This window comes from Gobio gobio (genome assembly GCF_949357685.1).
Source record: "Gobio gobio genome assembly, chromosome: 11".
NCBI classification, from domain to species: Eukaryota; Metazoa; Chordata; class Actinopteri; order Cypriniformes; family Gobionidae; genus Gobio; species Gobio gobio.
The window spans coordinates 6209548-6223162 of NC_137104.1; the positions used below are offsets into that span (position 1 = coordinate 6209548).

Sequence of the window (13615 nt, forward strand, 5' to 3'; positions counted from 1 at the left end):
GGTTTTTTTTTTTTTTTTAAATGAATGTTACATAATTCCAAAGATAATGCCATTAAATACAAATGGATGTTGCACATAACTCGCATTTTACAAGACATACAGTAAGTACATGAATACTGTTAGTTGCAAATATTTTTAATTCTTTATTAGATGTATTGTGCATGTCTTTTTACAGATAACTTATGCCAACCTTACTAAATATACATACTGTGAACTAATATACAAGTATATTAAAACATTCAACTATCATATTTTCTCATTGAATTATAGAAACCAAGACAGTAAAAAGATGTCAGTAAACAAATGTAAAATAAGTACACAGAATAAAGGCAATAATTGGTACCGCTACTGGTTAACCATTTAACATTACAGTGTAATTATTGAAAGCCAGGCATAAGTTGCCAATTATATTACATGTTTAATTTATTACCATAATGTCACATTTAGCAATGTTGTTTATTTAATGTTTGGTGAGCCTATCAACAATTCAAACAATATTAATTACAGGTGTTATTGCTTTTTATATATAATCATTAAAATATTTTTGCTCATGGCTGCATTTATTTAATCAAATTATTACAAATATTAGTATTCTACTTGAATATATTTCAAACTAATTTATGCCTGCAATCAAAGCTGTTTTTCATGCTTCTTGTCACATAATCCTCCAGAAATCATTTCTCATTATAAATATAAAAAAGACACATTCTAAGGTTCTGGTTCACGTTGAACGTCTCACTCCATCATTCTCTGCTCTCTCCGTTGAGTTACACTATTGACTGTGTCGATGAAGTTGCCTACGACACTGTTGAACGACTGCAGCATGGACACTCCCAGCTCATTGCTGGTCTCGTTGATGTCAGGGTCATAGGCTCCAAATAATGGCGTGCAGACTTCTATGTGTCTTTTCCCCTCCCTCTCTAAGATACCAACCAGTTCAGTCCTGGCTTGCTGGAACTTCTCCCTGTCGTAATCCATTAGTGCCGTATCGTTCAGCGGGTAAGATGCACCTTCAGGATAACAGTCACGAGGGACGGGCAGCTCGACATATCTGTGGGACATTACAACATACATTCAAACTGTTAAAGGGTTAGTTCACCCAAAAATGAAAATTCTGTCATTAATTACTTACCCTCATGTCATTCGACACCCGTCAGACCTCCGTTCATCTTCAGACACAAATGAAGATATTTTAGTTGAAATCTGATGGCTCAGAAAGGCCTAAAAGGTACTAAAGACGTTGTTACAAAGTCCATCTCACTACAGTGGTTCTAAAATAACTTTATGAAGCGATGAGAATAGTTTTTGTGCGCAAAAAAAACCCTAAATAATGACTTATATAGTGATGACGATTTCAAAACACAGCATCATGAAGCTTCGAAGCGTTATGAATCAGTGAGTCGAATCATGATTCGGATCGCATGTCAAACTGCGGCGATTCAAACTGCTGAATCGACTCACTGATTCATAACGCTTCGAAGCTTCATTATGCAGTGTTTTGAAATCGTCATCACTATATAAGTCGTTATTCAGGGGGGTTTTTTGCGCACAAAAACTATTCTCGTCGATTCATAAAGTTATTTTAGAACCACTGTAGTGAGATGGACTTTGTAACGACGTCTTTAGTGCCTTTTAAGGGTCTTGAGAGTGAACCGTGCCATTGTGCCAATGGAGGCCTTTCAGAGCCATCAGATTTACACTAAAATATCTTCATTTGTGTCTGAAGATGAACGGAGGTCTGACGGGTGTCGAACGACATGAGGGTAAGTAATTAATGACAGAATTTTCATTTTTGGCTAAACTAACCCTTTAAAGGGGACCTATTATCAGAGGTGTCAAAACTATTCACATTCATTACTCAGGTGAGTATAGATACTAGGGTTTAAAAAGACTTCTGTAGAAGTTGAAGTATCAACTAAAGCAAGTGTAAAAGTACTGATTTCAAAACTAAAAGTTATATAAGGAAAAAAAAATGCCATTATGGACAACAGCTTAGGCCGTGTCACAGGAGCCTATAGTGCACCACAAAAAGAAACATTTTTCTGAAGGCTATAATGTTGAACAATTTGGGATGCACTAGGCTACCTGTTTCAGCCGCATATGCCCTTTGAAAATGAACGTATTTTAGTACAATGCAAATACATTAAAGAACCATATATATATATATATATATATATATATATATATATATGTGTGTGTACTACTGAGCATTACGTGATTTGTGTCGTGCGATGGATCGCGTACAAACCAATAGGGTGTCTCAATAGTATACGTTTATACTTCTCATCCAACCACAATCAAATTCACTCTATCCACATGGGGCAATTTATCTGGATAGGTTTTTTTTTTTTTTGGAATGAAAACAAGCCGAAATGAAATAGGAGTAACCAGGCCATTTTTAAAATGAAAGGAGTAGAAGTAAAAAGTCGGCTGAAAAATAAATGAATCCAGTATAGATACCCAAAATTTCTACTCAAGTAAGGTAAAGACTTTGTACTTCGTTACTTGACACCTCTGCCTATTATACCCTTTTACAAAGTCTTGATTTTGTTTTTGGGCTCTACTAGAATAGGTTTTCATGCTTGAATGTTTAAAAATATTTTATATTAATCTGAAATTACATACTTCCCCAACTATATAGTAGGCGAAAAACAGTATGTCTGAATTCACAGTACTCAAAGAGTAGGCAACAAGCCCCTAGTATTTCTGGTGAGATTCTGAAGTGTGCATACAATTGACACTTTACTATCCCACAGGAGTGAATGACAGTGAAGCAACGCAAATGACAATGATAGGTCACATGACAGCATATCCAGATTACATTCATACTAGATAGAACATACTGTTTTAGTGGTCATGAAGTAATTACTTGTTCAAAATAAGCACCTACTCAAGTGCGTATGTGATTTCGGACGCAGCCTCTGTTTAGTTCCTGTCTCTATGAAGCCCCTCCTTCTGAAAAGCTCAATGTGCCCTGATTGGTCAACCGCGTGTTTGGGAAATGTCACGCCCCTTACTGTGAATCTATGGGTAGACAGCAAATTGATTCGCTTTAAAGCTACACTGTGTAGCTTCAAAGTTGTTTAAAGCTGTTGTTTAAAGCTGTGTTTTTTAGTTTATTCTTAGCTAAAAACGCTTAGTTCTTTCAAAAATATGTGCTCATTAATGTATGTTTACTTCTTTCAAGTAATAAAGTATTCTCGTAAGTTTATAATATGCCATTGAAAATACATACGGGTGAGGGGTTCGAATGCCGTCGCCATGTTGCCCCTCCATCTTGAAAGTACATTAGCCAAAGAGGGACATACCCGTAAATTCAAGCTTTGCCTTTCGCGTTTTAACACTCGATGGCACCGTGTCGAATGTGGACGAGGTCGAACTGGAAGCCATGTTAATCTTGGACTAAATCGGCCACCGTAGGAGTTAAAACGAAATCGGAATTGAGAGGAACAGAAACTAATATTCACTGGATGGTCATATATCTTTTCACCGCTAGATGGGGAAAAATAACACAGTGTAGCTTTAAGAACAGTTGTTGCAAATTCAGTTTTACAATAAAATTCGATGCGATTTGATCGACGATTCAAATCTGCATTTTTAAGTGCACTCGTTTAATCGGACTCAACATTCACCAATGCTAAATTAGTCTTATTTAACAACATGCATTCATTACTTCAACAAGCTCATTGTTTAACTTAATACATTGTTAGCTAACCGAGTGGTATGTACATTTCTGAAATGCATAACACTCTAAATTGTAATGTAGACGCATGCATTTTCTGTAAAGCTGCTTTGAAACAATATGTATTGTGAAAAGTGCTATACAACAGGCACGTGCAGAGGGGGGGGCTTCGGGTTCTTGAGCCCCTGCCCTTTTTCAAAATGAATCAAAAGTGGTCAATAAAACTAAATAAATGTGATTATAATAACATGACAATGTATACAATAGTAACGAACGGCTCAAAAGTCGGACAATTTCTGTTGAGGCGTTGCCATAACGCGTTGCTATGGGTTGCGTGCGTTTTGATTGACAGCTGATTTTCCACTGTTCGGAAACGGCTTTCGAGCCAAATATGGTCCTTTCAGAGAGTGTGTGGCCTCACGGGAAAAAAGTAAACCAATATTTTTTCTTCATCCATAATCAGAGCTAATGTGTTGATTTAATTACAAATCTATACATTATATATTTTAAAGTATTACACAATTCACCAATGCCCGTTTGTCATATACACCATCCAATCGTGATCTGGCAAAGCAAGTTCAAATTCCATTGGGCGATGTGAAGCGGTAATTTTCTGTTCTTATTCATAAATCGGTTGAAAATTACATGGACAGACGAACTAACGTTTGTGGAACGATTTCCTGTGGTTTGTGTCATTTTTTAAATTGCATCACTAACTAAATGGATTTTAACTGACAACAAACAAATCCCTGCACAAAACCACAGCAGCAAACGTCGCATTAATGGTAAGTAGTGTTAAATTCACTTGTATTTATGTATATTGATAAACCGTTTACTATTTCATGAAACTATCAAAGTTAACAAAACCCGAGTGCCACCGGCTCCTACAGGCCTATTATGTGAAGTGTAGGCTGGCGAAATGATTACGTGAAATGACTATTATATTAACTTACCATTTTTGAATATTATGCAGCATTATAAGTCTCTTATGTTCATCAAGCCTGCATTTATTTGATAAAAAAAACAGCAATATTGTGAAATATTACTAAAATAATGGTTTTCTATTTTAAAATAATTTAAAATATAATTTATTCCTGTGATCACAGCTGGATTTTCAGCATCATTACTCCACTCTTCAGTGTCACATGATCATTCAGAAATCATTCTAATATGAGGATTTAATGTCAATGATGGAAACGGTGATACTCTTTTCAAGATTCTTTGATTAATAAAAAGTTAAAAAGAACATAATGTAATAATATTTCACAATATTAGGATAGTTTTTTCTGTATTTTTGATTAAATAAATCCAGGCTTGATGAGCATAAGGATAGATATATATATTTAATATATACACATATACATATATATATATATTATTGCCCCTTTTTTACATTTGAGCCCCTGCCCCTGAAGAACTCTCTGCACGGCCCTGCTATACAAATAGATGTGAATTGAAAATTGACATGCTTCCCTAATGTGTCTTAGTAGAACAGGTACCTTTGAAACATACTATGATTTGGGACACACCGATTCTAATTTCGGATACTATTTAGGACGGATAGTATTCGAATTGGCACCAAAGTCCCTTTCTATATATATATAGTCTTTGTTGGGACGCAGTGAGGGAGTTCAGAGACACTGATATAGCGAAGAACTCCCTCTGGAGGGACTTTGCAGAGCTTTTTCACGCTCAAACTGCATCATTACACACTAGAGAAAGATGAACATGTAAACAAGCATACTAAGAGCCCAATTAACACACAGTCTTTCTGTACCTCAAAGCAGGAAAGCCCAGAGCCAGTGTGTTAAACAGCAGGCGCAGGGCAGCCGTGCTCAGTGGGTTCCCCAGGATCTTCAGTTCCTGTAGCATGTGACAGGGTCTCAGTGCTTGTGTGAGTGTGTCCAGGGTCTCGTCATCCAGCCCACACTCCTCCAGACCCAGGCTAGTGAGAGTGGCAGAACAGCGATGCAGAAGCTTCCGGAAGGTGTTGGGGAAGACGTCCGCTACCGCATGGCCGCTCAGGTCCAGCTTCACGATGTGCTCGCTGTGCAGGCTGTTGGCGAAGTAGGCCATGTCCACTCCATTCAGACTGCAGTTCGCCAACTCGATACACTGCAGCGGAGTGTTTAGGGGACTGGTGAAACAAACAGATTCAAGTTACTCAAAACCGGTGTTTGGGAATGATCCCAAACATAACAGCATTAAGGAATTCACACTAAATATGTGACCTATATATAGACCAACTACTATAATATTATAACTATTAATATATCAAAAATAAAGACATGGTAACACTTTATTTTAAGGTGACAGTTCCATGTTCCCTCTATAGTAATAACAGAAAATAAAGTGTCAGCAGGTTTGGTTTAGGGGTTGTTAATTGTAATTATGCAAAATTTAAATGTGTCATTGTTAAAGTGTAATAAAATATTTAAGTACCGAGTAATATTAATTAACTACATGTACTTACTATAGGGTTAGTTCGAGGGTTATTGTGTTTAATTATATATATATATATATATATATATATATATATATATATATATATATATATATATATATATATATATATATATATATATATATATATATATATATATATATATATATATATATATATATATATATATATATATATATATATATATAGTTATTACTATGGTAAGGACATGTAACATATGTAACAAGGACACTGTAAAATAAAGTAATTTTTACTTTCTACTCAAGTACATTTTTCGAGTGTTTTTTTAGGAAACTTTTACTTCACTACATTCCAAAGCATAAACGTCGTACTTTTTATTGCACTACATTTTTTTTTTTTTTTACATTTTTTACATTTAATACTTAATTACATTACAAATGTAGTACTTTCTTACTTGTAATTACTTTTACTTGAGTAAAAGTAAGAAAGTAATACGTTTGTAATGTAATTAGGTATTAAATGATATTCAATATGAAACAATAAAAGTGCAATAAAAAGTACATTATTATGCTTTGGAATGTTGTGAAGTAAAATTTGTCCTAAGAAAAACACTTGACAAATGTAGTGTGTGTGTGTGCGTGTGTCTGTGTGGGCATGTTTTTGTGAAATATCAGGACACAAATGTGTATAATGACATAGGTATGACATAGGTATTACAAAAAGAGGGTGAAATATGAGGACGTTCCCCATGTCCTCACTTTTCAAAATGCTTATAAATCACACAGAATGAGGTTTTTTCACAGAAAGTAAACTGCACAGTCTCCTGTGATGGGTAGGTTTAGGGGCTGTGTGTGTGTGTGCGTGCGTGCGTGCGTGTGTGTGTGTGTTGGGTAGGTTTAGGGGCAGGGGCAGTGTTAGGGGATAGAAAATACGGTTTGTACGGTATAAAAACCTTTACGCCTATGGAATGTCCTCACATTTCACAAAAACAAACATGTGTGTCTGTCTGTGTGTGTCTGTGTGTGTGTGCGTGTGTACACACACGTGTATGTATGTATGTATGTGTATAAAAGGCCTATTTCTCTCGAATCTGTGTTAGTGAGCACTTCTCCTTTGCCGAGATCATCCATCCACCTCACAGGTGTGGTATATCAAGATGCTGATTAGAAAGCATGATTATTGCACAGCTGCCCCCAATAAAATGCCACTCTAAAATGTGCAGTTTTATCACACAGCACAATGCCATTGCCACAGATGTTGCAAGTTTTGAAGGAGCGTGCAATTGGCATGCTGACTGCAGGAATGTCCAGCAGAGCGGTTGAGTAATAAGTACTGAGTAATATTAATGAACAACATGTACTTCCTATAGGGTTATGGTAGGATTAGGGTTTTATTGTTGTTGTTGTTGAGGGTTAGTTGCATGTAATTATGCATAATTTACTGTTATTACTATGGTAAGTACATGTAACAAGGACACTGTAAAATAAAGTGTTATTATACCCTAACTCTATAGTAAGTGCATGTCGTTAACTGTACTTACTCACATAAGTACTGAATAATGTTAATGATGTAACTACATCACCTTAAAATAAGGTGTAACCTAATGTTTAAAACCAATTTGACAAAAAGCTGCATTGAAATATCTGCAAATCATGAAAAATAGTTTTTTGCTTCTCTGCTGCAAATTATCTAGTTTAGAAAGCTGCATTTATTTGAATAAAACACAGTAACATTATTACAATTTAAAATAGCTGTTTTCTATGTAAATATATTGTAAAATGTAATTTATTCCTGTGATCAAACATGAATTTATCATCATTACTCCAGTCTTCAGTGTCACATGACCCTTCAGAAATCATTCTAATGTGATGATTTGATGCTCAAGAAACATTTCTGATTATCAATGTTGAAAACAGTTGTGCTGAATATGAATAGTATAAAAAGGATAATGTAAAATGAATACAAAAATATGAATATCATGGGCCAGATCGTGTTTGGCACCTGTATGACATGTGATGTTTTGACTGTTATAAGACACGTGTGCTGCTATTTACAGCGAATGTAGGACGTACTGTTTTGCCAGTCATGTCCTGGCCTACTTAGAGTTTGCAATGGGACAGCTGTCTGCATTCTAACAGTCACACAACACACTGGGAGCTATTTCAACAACAACACGCTAGACAACACAGTTTGATATTAAACTGCACACCCTCAAATAAGATTCTCAGATCTTACATTTAAGTGAAAAAGATTCCCTATAGGGTCATGGTTTCCACAAAAATATGAAGCAGCACAACTGTTTTCAACATTGATAATAATCATAAATGTTTCTTGAGCAGCAAATCATCATATTAGAATGATTTCTGAAGTATCATGTGACACTGAAGACTGGAGTAATGATGATGAATATAGTAAAACAAAATTAAATATTACAATATTGTTTTACATTTTAATAATGTTTAACAATATTATCTTTTTACTGTATTTTGATCAAATAGATGCAGAAGATGATTCTTTCAAAAACCAACCCCAAACTTGAGTCTACCCAGCAATTTAGCATTTAAAAGACGTCTAATAGCCGTCCAAACACAGCCCTGATGTCTAGACTAAAGCGAGGAAAAATTTGGGCTGTCAGTGAAAATGTAAGACGTCTAACCATATCCCAAGTATAGACTAGTCATCTAGAACATGAACATGAAATGAAACCAAACACCTTGTAATCACTGTTGACTGCTCGCATGATTGAATATCAAGTTATTTTGGCAAAAACGACATGTGATCAAATTCAAGCTTATTTCAGCTAGAAGTGGGCTACTCATAGCCAGACTGTATCGGGTCTATAGCTAACCGAGAGTGAAATGGCTATTGCTTGCTGGGTATGAGATCTACTCTTACACTGACCAATGCAGAGTCACCATATTATGCCATATCTCAGACATTCCAAGATCCGACAAATCATTGATTCAATCGGCAAAAACGAGAGCCAACCAATGGGGAAAGAGACACAGGTTCTGCCAAAACCTGACAAAGTGTCTGTTGCCGTTTGTCAGTGCAGTGTGAACTGACCTTAAATAACCTTTTGTGCAATGGAAAGGGTCCATTGATGTTAAAGGTTCTTCACGGATGCCAGAAAACAGAACCTTTATTTTTAAGAACATATGTGTAGGAGTTAAATGGCAGCTGTGGTCTCATTGTAGTTTTAAAGGGTTAGTTCACACAAAAATGTACATTATCCCATGATTTACTCAACCTCAAGCCATCCTGTGTGTATATGACTTTCTTCTTTCAGCCAAACACAATCGGACTTCTATTAAAAATATCCTGGCTCAAAGCTTTTTAATGGAATTGAATCCAGGTTTTTGAAGCTCCAAAAAGTGCATCCATCCATCATAAAAGTACTCTATACATACTCCATAATAAAAGGCCTTCTGAAGCCAAGCCATGGGTTTTTGTAAGAAACATATCCATATTTTAAACTTTATAAACCATAATCACTGGCTTCCGGCAATGGCCGTACACGCGTTTCAGAAAGGGTTGAGTCCCTGCGGCAGGGTGACCTCTGACCCGATGTTTGACATAGCTACATTTTTAGGCTGGTCTGCCTCAGTCTAAAGGCCTGTACACACCGGGACGAATATCGCGCGCGCTTATCGCCAGCGTTTTTCGGCGTGTCTTGAGTGTTCACACCCAAGCGATTTTCACTGGCGATGCGCCTTCAAAATAAAAAAACGAACCCGAGGCTTTTTTTTTTTAAATGACGCTTTTACGCCTGCCGTTATGCGCGTCGGTGTGCACACTCACATTGGCGCCCTTTGTTTAGTCACGAGGCGTTAAACGTCGGTGATAGACGCGCGCGAAAATCGTTCCGGTGTGAACAGGTCTTAACAGTGCTTGTCACCATCATGACAGAATGAGTGAGATGGCCAATCAAATAAAAGTAGTCAGGGCTTACCGCTTTAGCAGTGAAAGTGTGTTGTAATACGTTAGTAGCTAAACATTTACAGTGCGTCTGAAATCGCATAAGTCCCAACTATATAGTATGCGAAAAACGCCAACAGAGTAGTATGTCCGAATTCATAGTATTGGAAAAACAGTAGACAAAAAGTACCCAGATGTGAATGGAGGTGAAGGGAAAACTGACACTGGTAAGTCGCATGATAACGACAACATGGCGGATGTAGTACGTATGGATTACATTCATACTACACACATTAATAACACTTTTATTAACAGTCACAAAGTTAAAATTCAAATGTAGTACCTACTCACATAGTATGTGATTTTGTGTGCAGCATTAATATTTGACAACTTTTTTACGACAAACGTTCAGTGGGGGACAGTAATATGCAGCGATGCAAACGACTCCACATTTTTATGCAATTTCACCGTTTTGAATTGAAAATGCGCCATTTTACATGATTCATAATCATAAATGAATTGGACATGACGAGAAATGCTTAGCATTTTTTACAGATACGAAAAAGAGTAAATGAGTGAATATCTAAAAAAAATATATATATAAATATATATATAACATTTGCAAAAATTACTACATTTCTTCTTTTATTTCATTTTCTTGAATCCCCTTATAATCCTTTAAAGGGGTGATGAATTGAGAAATCAATTTTCCTTTGAGCCTTTGATATATAAAAGTTCATCATGATATAAGAATATTCTGTAAGTTTCAGAGCTGAAAACTTCCTTGTTAGTCAAAGAAAAGCTTTTATTGACACCAGGCGAAGAAAACGAGAGATCTCGACCACTGGCGTAATAGGATGCAGAAGCGCCGCCTCAAGCCCCGCCCACCGACTCGTGGAGCTAAACGGGTCGCGTTACCGAGCAATAAACATGACTGTTTCAGCTCACGTGTGTAAGACATTGCGCTTGTTCACTTCATTTCATCGCAGAATCGATTGTAAACAAGATACAGGTCGAGACTGGATTTGTAGATACATTGAGATTAAAACACAATGCTGTGCTTCTATATTGGATCAGTCAGGAACGGTGCAACACACTTATTTGAGTAAAACATGTTTTTTTATATGTGTTAGTATTGCATTGTTACAGATCTTTTGATATCTATTGATTACATATCTTAGCACAGTCACAGGCTGGAGAAGGTGTTATTGGTTAATTCGTGATCAGACTCGGACATGTAACACCAGTGCTCGCAAAGCCCAAAGTACCAGGGCTGTGTGTTTTTCAGACGGGCTACCAAAACTTATCACAAGCCTGCCGACGGGCTGTCTTAAATAGTGAAATATTCCTCTCTTGTGCGTGCGTGTGTGTGTACGGTTCGTGGTTATATTTACTGATCAGGCCGGCCAAGTAATACAAAAATAACATTCCAATTAACCACAGGTGGATGGGAGATGAATCATTGTTTGTTCGATAAAGATATTTTGCGAGTCTTGTGAGCGTTTCTCCAGATGCTTTCAAAACAATCCCCACATGTACTGAGGGGAGCTGAAGCTCATTAAATATGCAAATCTTATCCAATCCTAGCCGTGGGCGTTTACTTCCAAGTCTTCAGAGCGGCACGGCCATCAAAACCAAGCGTTTTTCAGAGAGCCTCAAAACCAAGGCAGAAAATAACCTATTACTTATTCATTATGATGTTTTTGAATGTAAAAACCACGCAAAAGTCATAAGTTGACCTCAGACAACAGTAGAATTGTTTTTTTGAAAAGCCAGTTCATGACCCCTTTAAAGGGGTGGTTGCATGCGATTTCACTTTTATAACTTTAGTTAGTGTGTAATGTTGCTGCTTGAGCATAAACAGTATCTGCAAAGTTACAGCGCTGAAAGTTCAATGCAAACGGAGATATTGTCTTTTAAAGTTATGGCAGTTTATTGCCTACAAAAACGGCCGGTTTGGACTACAACAAGCTTCTTCCCGGGTTGGTGACATCATAAACCCTTGCTATTAACATAAACACTGCCCCCGCAAACCCGCAACAAAGTGGGCGAGGCCACGTCGCAGTCATTACGAAAGAGAGAGAACTGTTGCAGAACTACAAACTACATTTGGCCATCTAACCAATCTAAGACCATTGCGTTTTTCGGAGGGATGGGCTTCATAGAAGCAGAAAGCAAACGAGCCGTTCAAAGGACAGTGGAGACAGCGGGGTGGAATAAAGGTAAAATATAAGAAAAATATGGCGTTAAAAAAAAAAAAGTATTAAGACATTTTATACTGCGCCCTATAAACACAACCAAGCCTAGAAAAAAAAACACAGAACCACCCCTTTAACCATTTAAAAACCAATTTTCTCTTTTTTGTACAAGACATGGTTATGGCCTTGCTTTCATGATGGATGGATGCACTTTTTGGAGTGTCAAAAACTTCAAAAAATATATATATAGTATGAATGTGTGTGTAGCTGATTATGTTCTTTTGAAAGAAGAAGGTCATTTCCAGTAAATGATGGGATAATTTTGAATTTTGTGTGAACTGTTCCTTTAAAGTCTTTACCTCAGCAGTTTCCTCAGATGTCCTGTAAGGGTGGAGAACCCCAGATAGAGCTCTCTCAGCTCGGTCAGTTTGCTCATCAGCTCACCCAGAACTCCCATGAGGCCCTGGTCATCCGGGCCCAACCTGTGTACATTCAAAGCCTGCGCGGGTAACGTGATGGAGCGCAGCTGGGGGAAATTCAGCTGGGAGAGCATTACCTCAATGTGCGGAGCCTCCAGATGTACGTTGTGCACCACCTCCAGCTTCTGCAGGCCGTGTGACTCCACCAGCTTCAGGAGGTAAAAGAGGTTCCTGAGGCTCAACGAATCCACACGCAGCCCAACAAAGTGCAGTTTTAACGGGCAATGTCTGCGCAGCAACAGAGCCTGAGCCACCACCTCATTGTTCCGTCCAGTAACAAAAGCATCCAAGCGGACATCTACCTCCATTTCAAACGCTGATGGAGGCGCTTGACCGGCCTGCATGGACACCATAGTCTCGTAGCACACGCGGGTCAGCAGCTCGGTTCGTGCCCAGCGTCCGAGGGTCCGTCCGCAGGGACAGACCTGGTGTTCAGTGTCTTGCAGCCCGATTATATCCACCACACTGAGCTTTTTTGCATACGTGCTCGGAGCTTGAAACACATAGTCCCTCAGACCCGTGAGAAAGGCCTCCAGACAGAGCCTGCATGTGCGGGACGTGAGATCATCCGGACAGTCCACCGTCCGGCCCAACAGTTTGCGCAAGTTGATCTCCGTCAAAGGCCACGTCTGGATCAAGTCGTGGAGCACTGTGGCCTCCTCACGCAGATAGCTGGCCTTGAAGAGGATCGGGTAGAGATTGCAAGACAAGCAGTGGAGGTTCTTACACGCAAACGGGCCGGTTTGGACAAAGCCCTCGGCTGCTAGGAACTTCAAGCTCTTCATGGCTGTGTTTGTCAGCTCCCAAGATCAAGGACACTTCTTTAGAGCTGTCAGCCTTTAGGAGTTGTGGTGTGTTTCTTCTTCCCCGTTTCAAACAACATATACATGTGCTGAGCGAGAGCATGAGGAGG

The 13615-nt window shown here is 38.0% G+C and overlaps 1 protein-coding gene across 1 annotated transcript; it reads right to left on the minus strand.

Annotated features, from left to right (window-relative positions):
- Positions 1-19: 19 nt before the first annotated feature.
- On the minus strand, positions 20-13615 carry lrrc14b (leucine rich repeat containing 14B). The gene is made up of 3 exons (XM_079829189.1): positions 12583-13615; positions 5460-5819; positions 20-1051 (listed from the first exon to the last, which is right to left on the minus strand). Exons 1-3 carry the CDS (start codon positions 13485-13487, stop codon positions 736-738), a joined length of 1581 nt encoding a protein of 526 aa, XP_079685315.1. The 5' UTR covers positions 13488-13615; the 3' UTR covers positions 20-735.